This window comes from Pseudophryne corroboree, chromosome 12, assembly GCF_028390025.1.
Source record: "Pseudophryne corroboree isolate aPseCor3 chromosome 12, aPseCor3.hap2, whole genome shotgun sequence".
In the NCBI taxonomy this organism is placed as follows: domain Eukaryota; kingdom Metazoa; phylum Chordata; class Amphibia; order Anura; family Myobatrachidae; genus Pseudophryne; species Pseudophryne corroboree.
This window is the reverse complement of record NC_086455.1, coordinates 560001-586986: the sequence shown is the minus strand read 5'-3', so window position 1 is coordinate 586986 and position 26986 is coordinate 560001. Positions and strand designations below refer to the sequence as shown.

The following is a 26986-nucleotide window of genomic DNA, read 5'->3' as shown; positions in this document are numbered from 1 at the left end:
AGTATATACTGCAGGGGGCCTGTGAAGTACAGTATATATGGCAGGAGGCCTGTGATTTACAGTATATACTGCAGGGGGCCTTTGATTTACAGTATATACTGCAGGGGGCCTGTGAAGTACAGTATATATGGCAGGAGGCCTGTGATTTACAGTATATACTGCAGGGGGCCTGTGAAGTACAGTATATACGGCAGGGGGCCTGTGATTTACAGTACATACTGCAGGGGGCCTGTGATTTACAGTACATACTGCAGGGGGCCTGTGATTTACAGTATATATGGCAGGGGGCCTGTGAAGTACAGTATATACTGCAGGGGGCCTGTGAAGTACAGTATATACTGCAGGGGGCCTGTGAAGTACAGTATATACGGCAGGGGGCCTGTGATTTACAGTATATACGGCAGGGGGCCTGTGATGTATAGTTTATATGGCAGGTGGCCTGTGATTTACAGTATATATGGCAGGGGGCCTGTGATTTACAGTATATATGGCAGGGGGCCTGTGAAGTACAGTATATACTGCAGGGGGCCTGTGAAGTACAGTATATACTGCAGGGGGCCTGTGAAGTACAGTATATATGGCAGGGGGCCTGTGAAGTACAGTATATATGGCAGGTGGCCTGTGATTTACAGTATATATGGCAGGGGGCCTGTGATTTACAGTATATATGGCAGGGGGCCTGTGAGTTACAGTATATACTGCAGTGGGCCTGTGAAGTACAGTATATATGGCAGGGGGCCTGTGAAGTACAGTATATATGGCAGGAGGCCTGTGATTTACAGTATATACTGCAGGGGGCCTGTGATTTACAGTATATACTGCAGGGGGCCTGTGAAGTACAGTACATATGGCAGGAGGCCTGTGATTTACAGTACATACTGCAGGGGGCCTGTGATTTACAGTATATACTGCAGGGGGCCTGTGAAGTACAGTATATATGGCAGGAGGCCTGTGATTTACAGTACATACTGCAGGGGGCCTGTGATTTACAGTATATACTGCAGGGGGCCTGTGAAGTACAGTATATATGGCAGGGGGCCTGTGATTTACAGTACATACTGCAGGGGGCCTGTGATTTACAGTATATACTGCAGGGGGCCTGTGAAGTACAGTATATATGGCAGGAGGCCTGTGATTTACAGTATATACTGCAGGGGGCCTGTGATTTACAGTATATACTGCAGGGGGCCTGTGAAGTACAGTATATATGGCAGGAGGCCTGTGATTTACAGTATATACTGCAGGGGGCCTGTGAAGTACAGTATATACGGCAGGGGGCCTGTGATTTACAGTACATACTGCAGGGGGCCTGTGATTTACAGTACATACTGCAGGGGGCCTGTGATTTACAGTATATATGGCAGGGGGCCTGTGAAGTACAGTATATACTGCAGGGGGCCTGTGAAGTACAGTATATACGGCAGGGGGCCTGTGATTTACAGTATATATGGCAGGGGGCCTGTGAAGTACAGTATATATGGCAGGGGGCCTGTGATTTACAGTATATATAGCAGGGGGCCTGTGAAGTACAGTATATACTGCAGGGGGCCTGTGAAGTACAGTATATATGGCAGGGGACCTGTGAGTTACAGTATATACTGCAGGGGGCCTGTGAAGTACAGTATATATGGCAGGGGGCCTGTGAAGTACAGTATATACTGCAGGGGACCTGTGAGTTACAGTATATACTGCAGGGGGCCTGTGAAGTACAGTATATATGGCAGGGGACCTGTGAGTTACAGTATATACTGCAGGGGCCTGTGAAGTACAGTATATACTGCAGGGGGCCTGTGAAGTACAGTACATACTGCAGGGGGCCTGTGAAGTACAGTATATACTGCAGGGGGCCTGTGAAGTACAGTATATACTGCAGGGGGCCTGTGAAGTACAGTACATACTGCAGGGGGCCTGTGAAGTATAGTTTATACAGCAGGGGGCCTGTGAAGTACAGTATATACTGCAGGGGGCCTGTGAAGTACAGTATATACTGCAGGGGGCCTGTGAAGTACAGTATATACTGCAGGGGGCCTGTGAAGTACAGTATATACGGCAGGGGGCCTGTGATCTACAGTATATATGGCAGGGGGCCTGTGAGTTACAGTATATACTGCAGAGGGCCTGTGAAGTACAGTATATATGGCAGGGGACCTGTGAGTTACAATATATACTGCAGGGGCCTGTGAAGTACAGTATATATGGCAGGGGGCCTGTGAAGTACAGTATATACTGCAGGGGGCCTGTGAAGTACAGTATATACTGCAGGGGGCCTGTGAAGTACAGTATATACGGCAGGGGGCCTGTGATCTACAGTATATATGGCAGGGGGCCTGTGAGTTACAGTATATACTGCAGGGGGCCTGTGAAGTACAGTATATATGGCAGGGGACCTGTGAGTTACAGTATATACTGCAGGGGCCTGTGAAGTACAGTATATATGGCAGGGGGCCTGTGAAGTACAGTATATATGGCAGGGGGCCTGTGAAGTACAGTATATACGGCAGGGGGCCTGTGAAGTACAGTATATATGGCAGGAGGCCTGTGAAGTACAGTATATATGGCAGGGGGCCTGTGATTTACAGTATATACTGCAGGGGGCCTGTGATTTACAGTATATACTGCAGGGGGCCTTTGATTTACAGTATATATGGCAGGGGGCCTGTGAAGTACAGTATATATGGCAGGGGGCCTGTGATTTACAGTATATACTGCAGGGGGCCTGTGATTTACAGTATATACTGCAGGGGGCCTTTGATTTACAGTATATATGGCAGGGGGCCTGTGAAGTACAGTATATATGGCAGGGGGCCTGTGATTTACAGTATATACTGCAGGGGGCCTGTGATTTACAGTATATACTGCAGGGGGCCTGTGAAGTACAGTATATATGGCAGGGGGCCTGTGAAGTACAGTATATATGGCAGGGGGCCTGTGAAGTACAGTATATACGGCAGGGGCCTGTGAAGTATAGTTTATACAGCAGGGAGCTGATACACTATGGTACAAGGGGCAGGAGATATAATATATACCAGCACATACGGGGCTCGCCGCAGCTGTCAGTGATCCTGTAAAACCCTTTATCCCTAGGGAAGTAACGATATCAGTTCATTATTATTATATCTCAGCTGAGACTCATTAGTGACTTCCTCTCATCATACCTCAGTTACCGCGGAGATTCCACGGGTGTAAATATAACCCAGTGTACAGACAGCAGCCATTACATATATACACATGCGTCACATGATCATGCCAATCACAGTAGAGAGGAGGCATGAGGCATTACGAGATGATACCCATCACAGTAAAGAGGAGACATGAGGCATCACGCACATCAAAGGACATAGGAGATATGAGGTGTCAAGTGATCACGCCCATCACAGGAGAGAGGAGGCACAAGGTGTCACGTGATCACACCAATCACAGTAGAAAGGAGGCATGAGGCATCACGTGATCACACCAATCACAGTAGAGAGGAGGCATGAGGCATCATGTCATCGTGTCTATTAGGATAAGACATTTGTATCTGAGACGTTCCGGCCGGAAGCTGGATGCCGGTGATGCCACAGTGGGTGTTACAGCACTGACACAGTACACGTCACACACATGATATGACACAGTACACGTCACACACATGATATGACACAGTACACGTCACACACATGATATGACACAGAAAGCGTCACACACATGATATGACACAGTACACGTCACACACATGATATGACACAGTACACGTCACACACATTATATGACACAGAAAGCGTCACACACATGATATGACACAGTACACGTCACACACATTATATGACACAGTACACGTCACACACATTATATGACACAGAACGCGTCACACACATTATATGACACAGAACACGTCACACACATGATATGACACAGAAAGCGTCACACACATGATATGACACAGTACACGTCACACACATGATATGACACAGTACACGTCACACACATGATATGACACAGTACACGTCACACACATGATATGACACAGTACGCGTCACACACATGATATGACACAGTACACGTCACACACATGATATGACACAGTACACGTCACACACATGATATGACACAGTACACGTCACACACATGATATGACACAGTACACGTCACACACATGATATGACACAGTACACGTCACACACATGATATGACACAGTACACGTCACACACATGATATGACACAGTACATGTCACACACATGATATGACACAGTACACGTCACACACATGATATGACACAGTACGCGTCACACACATGATATGACACAGTACACGTCACACACATGATATGACACAGTACACGTCACACACATGATATGACACAGTACACGTCACACACATGATATGACACAGTACACGTCACACACATGATATGACACAGAAAGCGTCACACACATGATATGACACAGTACACGTCACACACATGATATGACACAGTACACGTCACACACATGATATGACACAGTACACCTCACACACAATATATGACACAGAACGCGTCACACACATTATATGACACAGAACGCGTCACACACATGATATGACACAGAAAGCGTCACACACATGATATGACACAGTACACGTCACACACATGATATGACACAGTACACGTCACACACATGATATGACACAGTACACGTCACACACATGATATGACACAGTACGCGTCACACACATGATATGACACAGTACACGTCACACACATGATATGACACAGTACACGTCACACACATGATATGACACAGTACACGTCACACACATGATATGACACAGTACACGTCACACACATGATATGACACAGTACACGTCACACACATGATATGACACAGTACACGTCACACACATGATATGACACAGAACGCGTCACACACATGATATGACACAGTACACGTCACACACATGATATGACACAGTACACGTCACACACATGATATGACACAGAAAGCGTCACACACATGATATGACACAGTACACGTCACACACATGATATGACACAGTACACGTCACACACATTATATGACACAGAAAGCGTCACACACATGATATGACACAGTACACGTCACACACATTATATGACACAGAAAGCGTCACACACATGATATGACACAGTACACGTCACACACATTATATGACACAGAACGCGTCACACACATTATATGACACAGAACGCGTCACACACATGATATGACACAGAAAGCGTCACACACATGATATGACACAGTACACGTCACACACATGATATGACACAGTACACGTCACACACATTATATGACACAGTACACGTCACACACATGATATGACACAGTACACGTCACACACATTATATGACACCGAACCCGTCACACACATGATATGACACAGAACGCGTCACACACATGATATGACACAGTACACGTCACACACATTATATGACACAGAATGCGTCACACACATTATATGACACAGAACGCGTCACACACATTATATGACACCGAACGCGTTACACACATGATATGACACAGCAGACGTCACACACATTATATGACACAGAACGCGTCACACACATGATATGACACCGAACGCGTCACACACATGATATGACACAGTACACGTCACACACATTATATGACACAGAACGCGTCACACACATTATATGACACAGAACGCGTCACACACATGATATGACACCGAACGCGTCACACACATGATTTGACACAGAAAGCGTCACACACATGATATGACACAGTACACGTCACACACATTATATGACACAGAACGCGTCACACACATTATATGACACAGAACGCGTCACACACATGATATGACACAGTACACGTCACACACATTATATGACACAGAACGCGTCACACACATGATATGACACCGAACCCGTCACACACATGATATGACACCGAACGCGTCACACACATGATATGACACAGTACACGTCACACACATTATATGACACAGAATGCGTCACACACATTATATGACACAGAACGCGTCACACACATTATATGACACCGAACGCGTTACACACATGATATGACACAGTAGACGTCACACACATTATATGACACAGAACGCGTCACACACATGATATGACACCGAACGCGTCACACACATGATATGACACAGTACACGTCACACACATTATATGACACAGAACGCGTCACACACATTATATGACACAGAACGCGTCACACACATGATATGACACCGAACGCGTCACACACATGATATGACACCGAACGCGTCACACACATGATATGACACAGTACACGTCACACACATTATATGACACAGAACGCGTCACACACATTATATGACACAGAACGCGTCACACACATGATATGACAGTACGTCACACACATTATATGACACAGAACGCGTCACACACATTATATGACACAGAACGCGTCACACACATGATATGACACCGAACGCGTCACACACATGATATGACACCGAACGCGTCACACACATGATATGACACAGTACACGTCACACACATTATATGACACAGAACGCGTCACACACATTATATGACACAGAACGCGTCACACACATGATATGACACAGTACACGTCACACACATGATATGACACCGAACGCGTCACACACATGATATGACACCGAACGCGTCACACACATGATATGACACAGTACACGTCACACACATTATATGACACAGAACGCGTCACACACATTATATGACACAGAACGCGTCACACACATTATATGACACAGAACGCGTCACACACATGATATGACACAGAACGCGTCACACACATGATATGACACAGTACACGTCACACACATGATATGACACCAAACGCGTCACACACATGATATGACACAGTACACATCACACACATGATATGACACAGAACGCGTCACACGATATGGCACGGTACACATCACACACATATGACACAGTACACGTCACACACATGATATGTACTAGACTTGCACATATGATTGCCATGCGGACAATTAACATGTGCGTTTTTCAGCTGCCGTGAGGTTTTTGCCATTTCATGTCGCTGTAGGTATGGAGATCTGCAAGAGCACGCCTACTACATATACATGCCTGCCGCATGTCTGCATTTACTGCATGTCACTGCCTAGTGCATGTAACATATGACAAGCGCATGCTAACTGCATAGAAAGGATAAGGCTAGGCATGCGGTATAAGTTCAATTTGTCCGGGTCATGCTTAGCACATGACAATGGTATGTTAGTATACATGCTAATGCGATAAGTGCATGCAGCACTGAGCATGTAGAATGTTCCATGTACATATGTGTGGGGTGCATGCCTGACGCAGTGTCTCCCTCACCAGAACGCATCCTGGGGTAAGCAGTACTCCCACGCCCTCTTCAAGGCCATGAGCCACATGCTGTGCATCGGCTACGGGCAGCAGGCGCCAGAAGGCATGACAGACGTGTGGCTTACCATGCTAAGCATGATCGTAGGGGCCACGTGTTACGCCATGTTCATCGGCCATGCCACAGCCCTCATCCAGTCTCTGGACTCCTCTCGCCGCCAGTACCAGGAGAAGGTGAGCAGAGTGTAGACCACAGAAGAGGTGGAGAGAAGTGAGGAGAGTACTTACTGTACATGTCCTCTGTGTACCCACAGTATAAACAGGTGGAGCAGTACATGTCCTTCCACAAACTGCCCCCAGACACGCGACAGAGAATCCATGAGTACTACGAGCATCGCTACCAGGGAAAAATGTTCGATGAGGAAAACATTTTAGGAGAACTTAGTGAGCCACTTAAAGAAGTAAGTAATTTCCTCGTGTTAGCCACTACTCAACGTTTCCCCCGTCACCATCCCTGTAGTGTGATTACCGGAGGTGTGATTCCTCCATTATTACCGTCACCATCCCTGTAGTGTGATTACCGGAGGTGTGATTCCTCCATTATTACCATCACCATCCCTGTAGTGTGATTACCGGAGGTGTGATTCCTCCATTATTACCGTCACCATCCCTGTAGTGTGATTACCGGAGGTGTGATTCCTCCATTATTACCGTCACCATCCCTGTAGTGTGATTACCGGAGGTGTGATTCCTCCATTATTACCGTCACCATCCCTGTAGTGTGATTACCGGAGGTGTGATTCCTCCATTATTACCGTCACCATCCCCGTAGTGTGATTCCTCCATTATTACCGTCACCATCCCTGTAGTGTGATTACCGGAGGTGTGATTCCTCCATTATTACCGTCACCATCCCTGTAGTGTGATTACCGGAGGTGTGATTCCTCCATTATTACCGTCACCATCCCTGTAGTGTGATTACCGGAGGTGTGATTCCTCCATTATTACCGTCACCATCCCCGTAGTGTGATTCCTCCATTATTACCGTCACCATCCCTGTAGTGTGATTACCGGAGGTGTGATTCCTCCATTATTACCGTCACCATCCCTGTAGTGTGATTACCGGAGGTGTGATTCCTCCATTATTACCGTCACCATCCCTGTAGTGTGATTACCGGAAGGTGTGATTCCTCCATTATTACCGTCACCATCCCTGTAGTGTGATTACCGGAAGGTGTGATTCCTCCATTATTACCGTCACCATCCCTGTAGTGTGATTACCGGAAGGTGTGATTCCTTCATTATTACCGTCACCATCACTGTAGTGTGATTACCGGAGGTGTGATTCCTCCATTATTACCGTCACCATCCATGTAGTGTGATTACCGGAGGTGTGATTCCTCCATTATTACCGTCACCATCCCCGTAGTGTGATTCCTCCATTATTACCGTCACCATCCATGTAGTGTGATTACCGGAGGTGTGATTCCTCCATTATTACCGTCACCATCCATGTAGTGTGATTACCGGAGGTGTGATTCCTCCATTATTACTGTCACCATCCCCGTAGTGTGATTCCTCCATTATTACCGTCACCATCCATGTAGTGTGATTACTGGAGGTGTTATTCCTCCATTACTACCCCTGTCACCATCCCCATAGTGTGATTACCCCCTATTTCCTTACCAGATGTGTGATTCCTCAACAATTACCCCTGTCACTATCCCTGTAGTGTGATTACCTCCAATTACCTTACTGGAGGGGTGATTCCTCCGTTATTACCCCCGTCACCATCCCTGTAGTGTGATTACCTCCATGATTACCTTACCGGAGGTGTGATTCCTCGATAATTACCCCTGTCCCCATCCCTGTAGTGTGATTACCTCCAATTACCTTACCGGAGGTGTGATTCCTCCATTATTACCCCTGTCACCATCCCTGTAGTGTGATTACCTCCATGATTACCTTACCGGAGGTGTGATTTCTCGATAATTACCCCTGTCACCATCCCTGTAGTGTGATTACCTCCAATTACCTTACCGGAGGTGTGATTCCTCCATTATTACCCCTGTCACCATCCCTGTAGTGTGATTACCTCCATGATTACCTTACTGGAGGTGTGATTCCTCCATAATTACCCCTGCCACCATCCCTGTAGTGTGATTACCTCCAATTACCTTACCGGAGGTGTGATTCCTCCGTTATTACCCCTGTCACCATCCCTGTAGTGTGATCACCTCCATGATTACCTTACCGGAGGTGTGATTCCTCCATAATTACCCCTGTCACCATACCTGTAGTGTGACTCCCCCATTATTACCCCCTATTACCTTACCAGATGTGTGATTCCTCCATTATAACCCATCACTATCCCTGTAGTGTGATTCCTCCATTATTACCCCGTCACCATCCCTGTAGTGTGATTACCTCCAATTACCTTACCAGAGGTGTGATTCTTCCATAATTACCCCTGTCACCATCCTGTAGTGTGATTAGCTGAGGTGTGATTCCTCCATAATTACCCGTCACCATCCCTGTAGTGTGATTCCTCCATTATTACCTTACCATATGTGTGATTCCTCCATTATTACCCCGTCACCATCCCTGTAGTGTGATTACCTCCAATTACCTTACCAGAGGTGTGATTCCTCCATAATTACCCGTCACCATCCCTGTAGTGTGACTCCCCCATTATTACCCCCTATTACCTTACCATATGTGTGATTCCTCCATTATAACCCCTATCACCATCCCTGTAGTGTGATTACCTCCAATTACCTTACCAGAGGTGTGATTCCTCCATAATTACCAGTAACCATCCCTGTAGTGTGACTCCCCCATTATTACCCCCTATTACCTTACCATATGTGTGATTCCTCCATTATAACCCCTATCACCATCCCTGTAATGTGATTACCTCCAATTACCTTACCGGAGGTGTGATTCCTCCATTATAGCCCCTATCACCATCCCTGTAATGTGATTACCTCCAATTACCTTACCGGAGGTGTGATTCCTCGATGATTACCACTGTCACCATCCCTGTAGTATGACTCCCCTATTATTACCACCTATTACCTTACCGGGTGTGTGATTCCTCCATTATTACCCCTGTTACCTTCCCTGTAGTGTGATTCCTCCATGATTATCTCCAATTACCTTACTGGATTGTGTGATTCCTTCATTATTAGCTCGGTCACCATCGCTGTAGTGTAATTACCTCCAATTACCTTACTGCATGTGTGATTCCTCCATTATTACCACTGTCCCCATCCCTGTAGTGTGATTCCTCCATGATTACCTCTAATTACCTTTCTGGATGTGTGATTCCTCCATTATTAGCCCTGTCACCATCCCTGTAGTGTGATTCCTCCAATTACCTTACCACATGCGTGATTCCTCTATTATTACCCCTGTCACCATCCTTTACGGAGATTCCTCCATGATTACTTCCAATTACCTTACCGGATGTGTGATTCCATCATTATTACACACCATCTGTATGTGTGATTCCTCCATTATTACCCCCAGTAACCTTCCCAAATGTGTGATTCATCCATTATTACACACCTTCCCAGATGTGTGATTCAGTCATTATTGCACACCTTTTTGTACGTGTGTTTCCTCCATTATTACCCCCAGTAACCTTCCTAGATGTGTGATTCCTCAATTACACACCTTCCGAAACGTGTGATTCTTCCATTATTACACACCTTCCCGTATGTGGGATTCCTAGATTATTATACACCTTCCCATATGTGTGATTCCGCCATTATTTCTCCCTGTAACCTTCCCGTATGTGTGATTCCTAAATTATTACACACCTTCATAGATGTGTAATTCCTCCATTATTAGACACCTTCCCATATGTGAGATTCTTCTATTATTTTACCCTGGAACCTTCCCGGATGTGTGGTTCCTCTATTTTATACACCTTCCCAGATGTATGATTCCTTCATTATTTCAAAACTTCCTGTAGGTGTGTTTTCTCCATTATTACTCACCTCCCGGGATGTGTGATTCCTCCATTATTTCCCCCTGTAACCTTCCTATATGTGTGATTCCTCCATTATTACACACCTTCCCAGATGTGTAATTCCTCCATTACACACCTTCCCGGATCTGTGATTCCTCTGTTATTGTCTCCCAACACCTTCCTGGATGTGTGATTCCTCCATTGTTACCCTCTGTAAACTTTCTGGATGTGTGCTTCCTCCATATTACCCTCCGTAAGCTTTCTGGATGTGTGATTCCTCCATTATTATACACCTTGCCAGATGTGTGATTCCTCTATTATTACACACCTTCGTGGATCTGTGATTCCTCCATTATTGTCTGCCATCACCTTCCTGGATGTGTGATTCCTCCATTATTGTCTCCCGTCACCTTTCTGGATGTGTGATTCCTCCATTATTACCCTCTGTAACCTTCCTGGATGTGTGATTCCTCCATTAGTGTCTGCCGTCACCTTCCTGGATGTGTGATTCCTCCATTATTATCCTCTGTAACCTTCCTTGTTGTGTGATTCCTCCATATTGTCGCCCGTCACCTTCCAGGATGTGCGATTCTCCCATTATTACCCTCTGTAACCTTCCTGGATGTGATATTCCTCCATTATTGTCTGCCATCACCTTCCTGGATGTGTGATTCCTCCATTATTGTCTCCCGTCACCTTCCAGGATGTGTGATTCCTCCATTATTACCCTCTGTAACCTTCCTGAATGTGTGATTCCTCCATTATTGTCTGACGTCACCTTCCTGGATGTGTGATTTCTCCATTATTATCCTCTGTAATCTTCCTGGATGTGTGATTCCTCCATTATTACCCTCTGTAACCTTCCTGGATGTGTGATTCCTCCATTATTACCCTCTGTAACCTTCCTGGATGTGTGATTCCTCCATTATTGTCTCCCGTCACCTTCCCGGATGTGTGCATCTTCCATTATTATTTATGTACGTCCTCTGAAGTTTTATTCCACTTTGAAATATCACCCTAACACTTTCCTGATGGGTGATTCCTCAACACTCATCATATCACCTTCCCAATAACCATTTTCTTTTCTTATCTAAGGAAATTGTTAACTTTAATTGCCGGAACCTCGTCGCCAATATGCCACTTTTTGCCAATGCCGACCCCAACTTTGTGACTGCCATGTTGACCAAGCTTCGCTTTGAGGTCTTCCAGCCAGCTGATTACATCATTCGGGAAGGCACTGTGGGTAAAAAGATGTATTTCATCCAGCATGGGGTAGTAAGCATCCTGACTCGGGGCAGCAAGGAGACTAAGCTTTCCGATGGGTCATACTTTGGAGGTGAGTGACCAATATGTTTCTGTCTGGGAAAGGACTACTGAGGTTCACTGTGTTCTTAATGGTGTAATTATTCCTCCTAAGAAATGAGTGCTTGGACGAGTCCAGCAATACTGGTGATGGGGCATCTCCTATCATGTCCCTCTTCAGGAGGCAGGGAGAAGCGTTTGTGGTGGGGATAGGAGGCATGAGCTTCTCATCGTGCTCTATAGCCCCTTGGTTGAGTCTCAGTAGGTCTGTGCGATTACAGCATCTGACATACATTTACGTTCTGTAGAGATCTGCCTGCTGACCCGTGGGCGCCGGACGGCCAGCGTACGCGCCGACACCTACTGCCGCCTCTACTCTCTGTCCGTGGACAACTTTAATGAGGTCCTGGAGGAATATCCAATGATGCGTCGGGCGTTTGAGTCTGTGGCCATGGACCGACTAGACAGGATTGGTGGGTACAGAGAAACAGATGGGTTCTAGTTAATGATCCGCACACACAGCGACACGTAACATGCACACACGTGTGTGTATAACATGTGCATGTACAGATATAGTTCCCAGCAGTAATGTGTGGTAAGGTAAATGGCTGAGAAAGCACTGGCTAGCACCAGAGCCAGAGTTACACACAATATATGAGCCCGACGGTTCATGTGAGCATTATACACAGGTGCAGCGGTATACACACGTGGGCGTTATACATAGGTGCAGCGGTATACACACGTGGGCGTTATACACAGGTGCAGCGGTATACACACGTGGGCGTTATACACAGGTGCAGCGGTATACACACGTGGGTGTTATACACAGGTGCAGCGGTATACACACACGTAGGCGTTATACACAGGTGCAGCGATATACACACACGTAGGCGTTATACACAGGTGCAGCGATATATACATGTGGGCATTATACAGAGGTACAGTGGTATATACGTGTGAGCATTATACACAGGTGCAGCGGTAAATACATGTGGGCATTATACACAGGTGTAGCGGTATATACATGTGGGCATTATAGACAGGTGCAGCGGTATATACATGTGGGCATTATACACAGGTGCAGCGGTATATACATGTGGGCATTATACACAGGTGCAGCGGTATATACATGTGGGCATTATACACAGGTGCAGCAGTATATACATGTGGTCATTATACACAGGGGCAGAGGTATATACATGTGGGCATTATACACAGGTGCAGCGGTATATACATGTGGACATTATACACAGGTGCAGTAGTATATATTGCCACAGGTGTCCTTTCTAATCATCGTCTACATTTTGTGCGGAGCTGTGCCCCTCGGTCAGCTTCATCTTCTAGAACCGTTCCTTACAACACTGTCCCCTCATCCTCTTCCTTCTATTTGTCATCAGTGCCTCTCCTTTCCACCTTAGTCTTCCATGTACGTATGTCTCTATATATCATTTATCACAAGACTCTTGCATCCCCTATTTTCCATATTCTGCCCCCAGCTTTTATATCACTCACCTCTTTAGTCTCCTCTTTTCTATATCAGCCACCACTTCGTTCCCCACATTTCCTAGATGACTCCCATTTTCTCCATCGTCCATTGTTTGTGCCTGGATATGCTACCAGTGTACACCTGTCAGAGCTTTGTTACCTCCTGTGTCACATCATTCTTTTGTATCTTCATGACTTCTTGTTGCCTGTTTCCCTCATCTCTATATAATCCATCTCTTCTCAATGTGCCACCAGTTGTCTGACACCCTCCATGTCTTCCTCTTTGTCAAGCTTCTGTACCTTGTATCTGTCATCTCCTGGCATCACCTTCCTTTCCTTGTGTCCGTCTCCCCTCAGGTAAGAAGAACTCCATCCTTCTGCGCAAGCGTGCAGAGAACAGCAGTGGCTCGGTGAATAATGAGATTATTCAGCAGATCGTGAAGCACGACCAAGACATGGCACATAACATCCAGGATCTCCAGGCACTGGGTACAATGAGGGATCCTGGCCACAATAAGACTTTTATCTGGGAACCCTTGGTTCATGCCCCCCTACAAACTGCTGCAGCCACCACAAATGTGGCCATTGCACTCACCCACCAGCAGAACCTCCAGGCACATGTATTCCTACCACCGTTCTCCTTACCAGAGACCGCTTATGCCAGTCGCCAGGCAAGAAGGTCCCAGCCCAATGTTGGTGGGTCCCGGCCCTCTTCTGGCAGCTCTCCATCGGGTGCCCAGTCTCACATGCAGACTCCAGTGGGCATCCCTCCCACATCTCCTCGTGGCGTCCAAAAGCCGGGAGTTGCTGTACCAGTTTCACAGCTGTGCCAAATACAGCGAGTGGACCACCCTGCCTTGGCAAAATCACTTATGACTTCTCAAGTGCAACTGTCCCGATCTCGGGGAACCTCTGCATCAACCTCCGTCTTGCAGCAATCAGCAGGACCTACAAGCTCTCAAGCAGTGTTGGGGCAACTTTCGGGGAGGACTTTGCACTATAGCCTGTCCAGAGCTACTGGGTCTCATATCTCTCTTCTCATGCAGCAAGCTGCCGGATCCCCTCAGTATCTAGTCAAACACAGGAGCATACAAGGACTTCCTATTGGGAGACTATCACAGGATGTACGAGTCCTTTCTGCCTCTCAGCCTTCACTGCCCAACAAAGCAGCCCAACAGCAGGACAGTGCAGCATCTCTCCATTCTGCAGACTCCCAGGGGGCCGCTAGTCACAAGTCCTCTCCTTCTGTATCCATAGTGATGGTTAAACCAGCTCTGTCCTCTACTTCTTCTCATGCACAGCAGGTGCCTTCAGGGTCTCTTGTCTTGTCTGGATCTTCAGTTAGTTGCTCAGCTACTCCCCAGTCTCCTGTTTCAACGCCTCGACAGCCAGCACCATCACGCAAGGGATCAGTAGCTTTCAGCCCTGAGGTGGACATTAGCAAACCCAAGCTCTCATCAAATATGTGAAGAGCGGCCAAAGACATTGATGCCTCGCCCAACAGAGAACCCAACCACCTTCTAATTCATGCCAGGACCAAACACGAGAAGAAAGTACAGCCAAATCCCAGATGAACAACACTGCAATGGTCCAGTCCTATCATTCTATCTATACATGCCCTGAGCCAAGTCACAGCTCAACGTGTGACCTTAGCATGTCCAGTAATGTACCAGCATCTTACATACCCTGACCCAGACAGAAGACCAACATATGGCTCAAGCATGTCTCCTGAGTCAGCAACACCCACCGTAACTAAGGGACAACAAGATGTCAGAGAAGCTTGAGAGTAATTATGCCTTACACAACACTATCAATTAATTTATAATCAATAAATAAAGCACTTTACATGTAAGTCTTTGGACAGTCTTTTGGTGGAGGGATTACAATAACGTATGAAGAAAAGTCCTCAGGGCTTGTCCAGGCAACCAATGTAGAATTTGGCCACCCATAACTGAGGACCAATGTCATGGAGGAAGTGGCTCATGGAAGCTACCTGTGAGGTGTGTACTGGGTTTCCAACACCCCCCTCATGTCTATATGTCTAGTTCTATTGCAGTAATAATGTCTCTGAGAGGTTGTGTGCCAAGAAAGATGCCCGTGTCCAGCAGAACAAACGAGATGGAGTAAATGTAAACTCCTTGACCACATGCCACCCCTGTATGTTACATTAAGAGCTAGGATCCCTATGCTCCTGCACCTTGCCTCAATATTACAGTAATCACCAATTCTCCTGTGTATCCCCAGACTCTTAGCCTGTGCCCCAACATGTGCCATTTTCAGGTCTGGGATCCTCTATCTGCCCCCATCACTGAGATTTGCTCCAACTTGTACTAATGCATACATTTTGCACTTCTCTCACCCATAGCTAGAGCTCATCGCCACAGTTAGACCCTTCCCCTGCAGTTAGAACTCTCTCCCACAGCTAGACCTCTTCCCCAACCGCTAGACCTCTCCCCCCACATCTAGAGCTCTGCTCCACCATACCCAATGTTCTACCAAACTCAGATGGTTCCGGTATGAATGGTCGACCATGTTATGGTCGACAGTCATTAGGTCGACCACTATTGGTCGGCATTTACATGGTCGACATGGACACATGGTCGACACATGAAAAGGTCGACATGATTTTTTTTACTTCTTTTGGTGTCGTTTTTTGCGTAAAGTGACTGGGAACCCCAATTAGTGCACCGTGTCCCCTCGCATGGCTTCGGGCATGGTGCCTTCGCTTCGCTCGGCACAGATTACAGTTCCAATCATAGTCCACGTGGATCGTAAAGTATGGAAAAGTTCCCCAAAAGAAAAAAAAGTTCAAAAACTCATGTCAACCTTTTCATGTGTCGACCTTTCATGTGTCCATGTCGACCAGGTCAATGTCGACCAATAGTGGTCGACTTAATGACGGTCGACCATGTGAACGGATACCACTCAGATTTATTATTCATAGCTAAGACTTCTAGTCCACTGGTGCCAATCATAGTCCTCAAAGCACCCCAACAGTCTATGTTTTAGGGATATCCCTGTTTGTGCACAAAGGGTATAAGCAAATTGACTGAGGTACTAAATTAAGTCACCTGTGCCAAAACACGGACCGCCTTAAAACTTGGACTGTAGGGAGGCCTTGAGGACAGCGTTTGAGAACCACTGTTCTAGTCATTACTTAGAGCTCTGATCTTCCGTACCCAATGTTCTAACTCACACTATGATCTAACATTCATAGATAGACCTAGCCTCCATATACTTAGAGCTCTTCTTCCTTAAACTTAATGAAATATCACATAGTAAGATCTCTAGATCATAGCTAATGCTCTCCTCCTCCATTCTATACAATATTTTACCACATTGAAATATATCTAAATTATATTATGAGATATCCACCATTTCTACAGCCCTGTATCACCATTCCAAATGTTCTACCACATGGCAAGCTCTCCTCTATACATAGCGTATTCCTCCATAGTTTCAGCAATATCAGAATACCTAGCTCCATACCTCGTACAAAGAGCTCTCCGCCAACTTACTGCTTCTCCACTGCACCTACCGCTCTCCGTCAACCTACTGCTTTCCACTAGAGCTACCTCTCTTCACAAACCTACTACTCTCCACCATACCTATTGCTCTCCACCGCAGCTACCGCTCTCCGCCATACCTACCGCTCTCCACTGCAGCTACCTCTCTTCGCCATGCCTAGTGCTCTCCGCCAACCTACTGCTCTCCACCAGCCTACCTCTCTTCGCCAAGCTACTGCTCTTCACCATACCTATTGCTGTCACCGAAGCTACCACTCTCTGCCATACCTACTGCTCTCCACCGCAGCTACCTCTCTTCGCAAAGCTACTGCTCTCCACCATACCTATTGCTGTCTACAGCAGCTACCACTCTCCGCCATACCTACTGCTCTCCACCACAGCTACCTCTCTCCACCAAGCTACTGCTCTCCACCATACCTATTGCTGTCACCGAAGCTACCACTCTCCACCATACCTACTGCTCTCCACCACAGCTACCACTCTCCGCCATACCTACTGCTCTCCACCGCAACTACCTCTCTTCGCCAACCTACTGCTCTCCACCATACCTACTGCTCTCCACCATACCTACTGCTCTCCACCACAGCTACCTCTCTCCGCCATACCACAGACATACCAAATACCAGTCTCCTTCAACATTACACTCTAATACCTACTTTTATCTCTGCAGTATACACAGAGGTCACCTCCACATCTAATCCTACCTAGAGAGCTCTACCCCATGTTTAATGTGTGTGCTCATGTTATCTACGTAACCCAACCCTATTTCTAATGCCAGTTCCTAAATAAAAGTCCTCAACCTCAGTATCCAGCCTATTCCAATAAACTTTACAGAGCATGAACAGAATAAATAGAATGATCACCCAAAAGTTAACTTCCAAATGGCCTGGAGCACAAGTGTTTGTGCTTAACTCAACTGCTCCCCCTGGTGTCCTAACCACTTACGAAAGCCCCATGCTGTACCGGAATATCTATTCCATGCTTAAATAACTAGAGGTCCACTTTAAATCCTGTGCTCATCCCCAGAGCTTATACACTGTGCCTTCACCTTAGTCCTTTGTTCTTTGTTCTTTTCCATATACCCCTCTGAGGAATCCACCCCACCCATGTTCTCCTTGCCTCACGTGATACTGGAACACGACGGACGGATTTATTCCTTGGGGATGGTCGGCGTGGAACATACTTACAATGCTATGCATTCTTACCCTTGCAGATATCTCCCTCTCTGGTGCCACAAGGCAATAGAAGACATGAACATTCAGTGCTCCCATCTGACCTACCTTCACTTTGCAAAGCGACATCTTAAGTGATAGACAAGGAGAGATTACACTCACTTCTCTGTGCAGTATACGGCCATGCTTTGCACTCTGTTCGTTAAAACAGGCAGCTGAATCCCAGCACGAAAATGCAGACCCCCATCATGTTAAAACAGGAGACCTCTGGGGCCCTTGTCGACATGTAACCCAACGACAGAAATCAGATGATTTCAGGGAGCAAACAGCCTGTGACCCAAATTTGAGATGACAAGCTGCGGATAAGATCATCGCCGGCCTGACCATGGCCCTGCTAATTCTCCTTATAAAAGTACATGCCCCTTACACATGGAGGCCACGTTTCTACATGCACCCATGTAGATCATTTCATTGGTAAAGGGAGACTTGTTGTGTGAGAAACAAAGGTGGTCATGTATTAAATGTATTTGACAAAAATCACTAGGAAAACATTAATTCTTACTCTCAGTCCCACCTCATAACTGACTTACATTGTGCATGTACCATAGGAAACACCCTTAGCCTAGCACTTTCTGGGCAAGAAGAGGCTCACACTGGGTTGCAACAGGTCCAGCTATCAACTACAATACATAGTTAACACGATTCAGCCCAACCGCACACACCACCGCTGCAGAGGAAATGGTCATTGTAGGAGACCTCATGTAAAGAATAAAACCATATTATATCTCATCAGGAATAAGACATCTTATTACTGGAACAGGTATTTGGGTAATATACAGATGGAAGTTGGCTTAAAGTGTGTGAGAGGAGTGTTTTCTATAGATACACTAGAAGTGGAAACAGAGGAAACATCTCACTGGTGGGAGAAATGTGATGTAGTATCATGATGGAGGAGGAGGAACCACCTTATTTCAGGGAAGGACACAGTGTGTTCTACAAATGGCAACTGAGGTAGTAACCGAGGAAACATCTTGTCCCTGGGAGAGAGGGGAGGTGGCATCAGAATGGAAGGTCAGGAAGAGGCATCTTATTTCTGGGCAGGAGCTGGTGTGTTCTACAACTGGCAGCTGAGGAGACATCTTGCCCCTGGGAGAGAGGAGAGGTGGCATCAGGATGAAAGGAAAGAAGACGCATCTTATTTCTGGGCAGGAGGTGATGTGTTCTACAAATGGCAGGTGAGGTAGTAGCTAAGGAGACATCTTGTCCCTGGGAGAGAGGTGAGGTGGCATCAGGATGGAAGGTCAGGAAAAGGCATCTTATTTTTGGGCTGGAGGTGGTATTTTCTAAAGGAGGAAGCTGAGGAAACATCTTTATCCCTGGGAAGCAGATGAGGTGATATCAGGTTGGGAGGGGTGGAAAATCTTATTTCTGGGCAGGAGGTGCTATGTTCTACAGATGGAAACTGAGGATACATTTTTGTTTTGTTTTTGGTACTGTACATAGAAAGGTCTGTTTAAAATATTCTGTAAATAAAAATGTCTAAAGACAATTGCCACCTCTGTCTTTCTTATCACCACATGACGACTGTCAAGTCCTACAAATGATAAGTACATTTCCAGCTCTTACTGCCTAGGTGTGCTATAGGAGTTACCCCTCATTACAGCACACACAGAACCACGTTTATCCGTATGAACACGCTGCCGTCACACCTCTGATAATATAAAGGCAGTAGAAAATCTAACATACAAATTCATTTATCATTAGGCTCTGATGTTGCCCAACCCGACCTAAGCCTCCCCCTCCCCCATTTGTTTGTATTATAAAATACAAACACTAAGGGGCAAATCCAATTAGGTGCACGATTCTTACGGTAAAAATGACTGTTTTCCATTAACACTAGAACGTGCGCTCCCAATACACTCACTATCCAACTGAAACCAAACCTGGTAGCAGTTATTTTTATTGCAAAATCTTGCAGGAAAACCAATTATAAAAAATAAAAAGTACCAAAAAATATATTATATATAGTAATTATAATTTTAATTTACTGTCCAAAAGGACAAAATGAGAAAATAATTAAGTACACGGATCATTAAAAATACTATGTGGCCAATGTGTGCAAAAAAAAATTTCTTGCAAAAGTAACAGATAAGTCAACTTTACTTGCAAAATTTTGGTGTCATTTGAGGCCACTATCATGTGTATTTAAAAAAAATAAAAAAAATTTATAATACACTGCTCAAAAAAATAAAGGGAACACTAAAATAACACATCCTAGATCAGAATGAATGAAATATTCTTATTGAATACTTTGTTCTTTACATGGTGGAATGTGCTGACAACAAAATCACACAAAAATTATCAAAGGAAATCAAATTTATTAACCCATGGAGGTCTGGATTTGGAGTCACCCTCAAAATTAAAGTGGAAAAACACACTACAGGCTGATTCAACTTTGATGTAATGTCAAACAAAAAATGTAAAACAAGTCAAAATGAGGCTCAGTAGTGTCTGTGGCCTCCACGTGTCTGTATGACCTCCCTACAATGCCTGGGCATGCTCCTGATGAGGTGGCGGATGGTCTCCTGAGGGCTCTCCTCCCAGACCTGGACTAAAGCATCCGCCAACTCCTGGACAGTCTGTGGACAACGTGGCATTGGTGGATGGAGCGAGACATGATGTCCCAGATGTGCTCAATTGGATTCAAGTCTGGGGAATGAGCGGGCCAGTCCATAGCATCAATGCCTTCGTCTTGCAGGAACTGCTGACATACTCCAGCCACATGAGGTCTAGAATTGTCTTGCATTAGGAGGAACCCAGGGCCAACCGCACCAGCATATGGTCTCACAAGGGGTCTGAGGATCTCATCTCGGTACCTAATGGCAGTCAGGCTACCTCTGGCGAGCACATGGAGGGCTGTGTGGCCCCCCAAAGAAATGCCACCCCACACCATTACTGACCCACTGCCAAACCGGTCATGCTGGAGGATGTTGCAGGCAGCAGAACGTTCTCCTTGGCGTCTCCAGACTCTGTCACATGTGCTCAGTGAGAACCTGCTTTCATCTGTGAAGAGCACAGGGCGCCAGTGGCGAATTTGCCAATCTTGGTGTTCTCTGGCAAATGCCAAACGTCCTGCACGGTGTTGGGCTGTAAGCACAACCCCCACCTGTGGGCGTCGGGCCCTCATACCACCCTCACTGAGTCTGTTTCCGATCGTTTGAGTAGACACATGCACATTTGTAGCTTGCTGGAGGTCATTTTGCAGGGATCTGGCAGTGCTCCTCCTGTTCCTCCTTGCACACAGGCAGAGGTTGCGGTCCTGCTGCCGGGTTGTTGTCCTCCTACGGCCTCTTCCACGTCTCCTGATGTACTATGCTGTCTCCTGGTAGCGCCTCCATGCTCTGGACACTACGCTGACAGACACAGCAAACCTTCTTGCCACAGCTCGCATTGATGTGCCATCCTGGATGAGCTGCACTACCTGAGCCACTTGTGTGGGTTGTAGGGAGGTCATACAGGCACGTGGAGGCCACACACACACTACTGAGCCTCATTTTGACTTGTTTTAAGGACATTACATCAAAGTTGGATCAGCCTGTAGTGTGTTTTTCCACTTTAATTTTGAGGGTGACTCCAAATCCAGACCTCCATGGGTTAATAAATTTGATTTCCATTGATTATTTGTGTGATTTTGTTGTTCGCACATTCAACTATGTAAAGAAAAAAGTATTTAATAAGAATATTTCATTCAGATCTAGGATGTGTTATTTTAGTGCTCCCTTTATTTTTTTTGAGCAGATTATATATATATATATATTTATTTTTTAATCTAAAAAAATGCTGTAAATACATTGGGATACATAAACCAAAAAGTTGATTTTGGATAATTTGAGGCCTTTTTGTTAATATAATTATGTAATTATTGGACTCCCTGATCTAATTGATAACTTCCTACTGTCGAATTAGTTAATATGAGCAGGGGGTGGGGGGTCACAAGGTCACAGGGGTTCTTTTAGCAAGTCCCGCCATTTTTTACAATATAGAGCTTCTCCACGACTTTACATTAATTGCTACTGAAATTCCCGCAGCGGATTTTCTCTCCGGCCATTGATTAGGAAAAGCCCAGCGGCTGCGCGAGAGACCCGCAATGTAAGCAGAGCAGCAGATGGGAACCTCAGGTGCGGCCACTTTATTACACGTAACATAAGTGCAGGACGTGATGGGACACAGGGCTGACGATACATGCAGCTAGGGGGCGCAGGTGCTCGCTGCACACCTGGATTAGGGTACATCAGCAGCATGCACATGTACTGTGATATGGAGATGATTGATGCGGACAGCTGCTGCTGTAGCAGATTACCCATAATCCCTGCTGCCGAGTGCTATACTCACAGCTGGCTCTAGCCGCAGTCCACTATAAAGAGAGATTACACAAGGTCACCCTGTCCCGAGTAAGGTAAATCGCACTCCGTGAGCGCTCATGTCTGCCAGTACATCCGCAATGCCGCCCGGTACATGACAGGCAGCCCCCGCCCTGGCACCGCAGGACATATGGTGCAGAGATATAAGCCACATCAGGCAGCAGCCATAAAGCAAGTTATTGGCCACTAATCTGCCCTCTGAGAAATCTCACTAAACCCACTATAATTCATCCAGCTGCTGCTGAGCCGTGAGGAAGGGGGCAGGGGGGGCGCTGACCCAGAACACAATCACATACAAGAGAATGATGTAAGAATGTTTATTGCAAGGTTACCCCGGAATATAACGCTATAGTTATGATTGTGAGGTTTCCCCGGATGGTACATGTGGAGTGCCAGGTGAGGGATTGGTCACGTTCCTCTAGGAGACTTTCACCACCTGCATGATATTGGTATAACCGGACCCAGGTCTCCATCCAGTCAAGATAATGACAATGTCATCCTTATGCAGAAATCCTCGGACCTTCCCTGCAAGACAGAGCAGATTATAGTGTAGAGGGGTCAGATGTACTTACACAGACCTCTATAGAAACAAGATCTCATCTGCTCAGCCTACTTCTGATAGACGCCCAGGAAGATACCTACACACCTGGCAGGACACACGCACACACACACACCCGGCAGGACACACACACACACACACACCTGGCAGGACACACACACACACACACACACCTGGCAGGACACACACACACACACACCTGGCAGGACACACACACACACACACACACACCTGGCAGGACACACACACCTGGCAGGACACACACCTGGCAGGACACACACACACACCTGGCAGGACACACACACACACACCTGGCAGGACACATACACACACCTGGCAGGACACATACACACACCTGGCAGGACACACACACACACACACCTGGCAGGACACACACACACACCTGGCAGGACACACACACACACACACACACACACACACACACACCTGGCAGGACACACACACACACACACACACACACACACACCTGGCAGGACACACACACACCTGGCAGGACACACACACACACACACACACACACCTGGCAGGACACACACACACACACACCTGGCAGGACACACACACACACACACACACACACACCTGGCAGGACACACACACACCTGGCAGGACACACACACACACCTGGCAGGACACACACACACACACACACACACACACCTGGCAGGACACACACACACACACACCTGGCAGGACACACACACACACACCTGGCAGGACACACACACACACACACACACACACACACACACACACACACACACACACCTGGCAGGACACACACACACACCTGGCAGGACACACACACACACCTGGCAGGACACACACACACACACACCTGGCAGGACACACACACACACACACACCTGGCAGGACACACACACACACACACACACACACACCTGGCAGGACACACACACACACACACACACCTGGCAGGACACACACACACACACACACACACACACACACACCTGGCAGGACACACCTGGCAGGACACACACACACACACACACACACACCTGGCAGGACACACACACACACACCTGGCAGGACACACACACACACACACACACACACACACACCTGGCAGGACACACACACACACACACACACACACACACACACACACACCTGGCAGGACACACACACACCTGGCAGGACACACACACACACACACCTGGCAGGACACACACACACACCTGGCAGGACACACACCTGGCAGGACACACACACACACCTGGCAGGACACACACACACCTGGCAGGACACACACACACACACACACACCTGGCAGGACACACACACACACACACACACACACACCTGGCAGGACACACACACACACACACACACACACACACACACACACACCTGGCAGGACACACACACACACACACACACACACACACCTGGCAGGACACACACACACACACACACACACACCTGGTAGGACACACACACACACACACACACACACACACACACACACCTGGCAGGACACACACACACACACACACACACCTGGCAGGACACACACACACACACCTGGCAGGACACACACACACACCTGGCAGGACACACACACACACACACACACACCTGGCAGGACACACACACACACACACACACACACACACACACACACCTGGCAGGACACACACACACACACACACACCTGGCAGGACACACACACACACACACACACACACACCTGGTAGGACACACACACACACACACACACACACACACACCTGGCAGGACACACACACACACACACACACACACCTGGCAGGACACACACACACACACCTGGCAGGACACACACACACACCTGGCAGGACACACACACACACACACACACACACCTGGCAGGACACACACACACACACACACACACACACACACACACACCTGGCAGGACACACACACACACACACACCTGGCAGGACACACACACACACACACACACACACACACCTGGCAGGACACACACACACACACACACCTGGCAGGACACACACACACACACACACACACACACACCTGGCAGGACACACACACACACACACACCTGGCAGGACACACACACACACACACACACACACACACACACACCTGGCAGGACACACACACACACACACACCTGGCAGGACACACCTGGCAGGACACACACACACACACACACACACACACACCTGGCAGGACACACACACACACCTGGCAGGACACACACACACACACACACACCTGGCAGGACACACACACACACACCTGGCAGGACACACACACACACACCTGGCAGGACACACACCTGGCAGGACACACACACACACACACACACACACACACACACACCTGGCAGGACACACACCTGGCAGGACACACACACACACACACACACACACACCTGGCAGGACACACACACACACACACACACACACACACACCTGGCAGGACACACACACACACACCTGGCAGGACACACACACACACACACACACACACACCTGGCAGGACACACACACACACCTGGCAGGACACACACACACACACACACCTGGCAGGACACACACACACACACACACACCTGGCAGGACACACACACTCCTGGCAGGACACACACACACACACACACACCTGGCAGGACACACACACACACCTGGCAGGACACACACACACACCTGGCAGGACACACACACACACACCTGGCAGGACACACACACACACACACACACACACACACACACCTGGCAGGACACACACACCTGGCAGGACACACACACCTGGCAGGACACACACACACACACACACACACACCTGGCAGGACACACACACACACACACCTGGCAGGACACACACACACACACACCTGGCAGGACACACACACACACACACACACACACACACACACACCTGGCAGGACACACACACACACCTGGCAGGACACACACACACACACCTGGCAGGACACACACACACACCTGGCAGGACACACACACACACACACACACACACACACACACACACACCTGGCAGGACACACACACACACACCTGGCAGGACACACACACACACACACACACCTGGCAGGACACACACACACACCTGGCAGGACACACACACACACACACACACACCTGGCAGGACACACACACACACACACCTGGCAGGACACACACACACACACACCTGGC

The 26986-nt window shown here is 47.4% G+C and overlaps 2 protein-coding genes across 2 annotated transcripts in view; one reads left to right on the top strand and one right to left on the bottom strand.

The window, feature by feature from the left end:
* HCN3 (hyperpolarization activated cyclic nucleotide gated potassium channel 3) overlaps window positions 1–20337 on the top strand; it is a 61451-nt gene extending 41114 nt beyond the window's left edge. The window contains exons 4-8 of the mRNA XM_063946615.1: window positions 7342–7560; window positions 7641–7787; window positions 12398–12638; window positions 12913–13077; window positions 14447–20337. Coding sequence (XP_063802685.1) covers window positions 7342–7560; window positions 7641–7787; window positions 12398–12638; window positions 12913–13077; window positions 14447–15558 — 1884 coding nt within the window. The 3' untranslated portion in view covers window positions 15559–20337. The remainder of the gene's footprint in view (window positions 1–7341; window positions 7561–7640; window positions 7788–12397; window positions 12639–12912; window positions 13078–14446) is intronic.
* A 3175-nt stretch (window positions 20338–23512) lies between these two features.
* The window catches only part of PKLR (pyruvate kinase L/R), a 26354-nt gene continuing 22880 nt past the window's right edge, over window positions 23513–26986 (bottom strand). Inside the window, exon 11 of the mRNA XM_063946614.1 lies at window positions 23513–23734. Coding sequence (XP_063802684.1) covers window positions 23628–23734 — 107 coding nt within the window. The 3' untranslated portion in view covers window positions 23513–23627. The remainder of the gene's footprint in view (window positions 23735–26986) is intronic.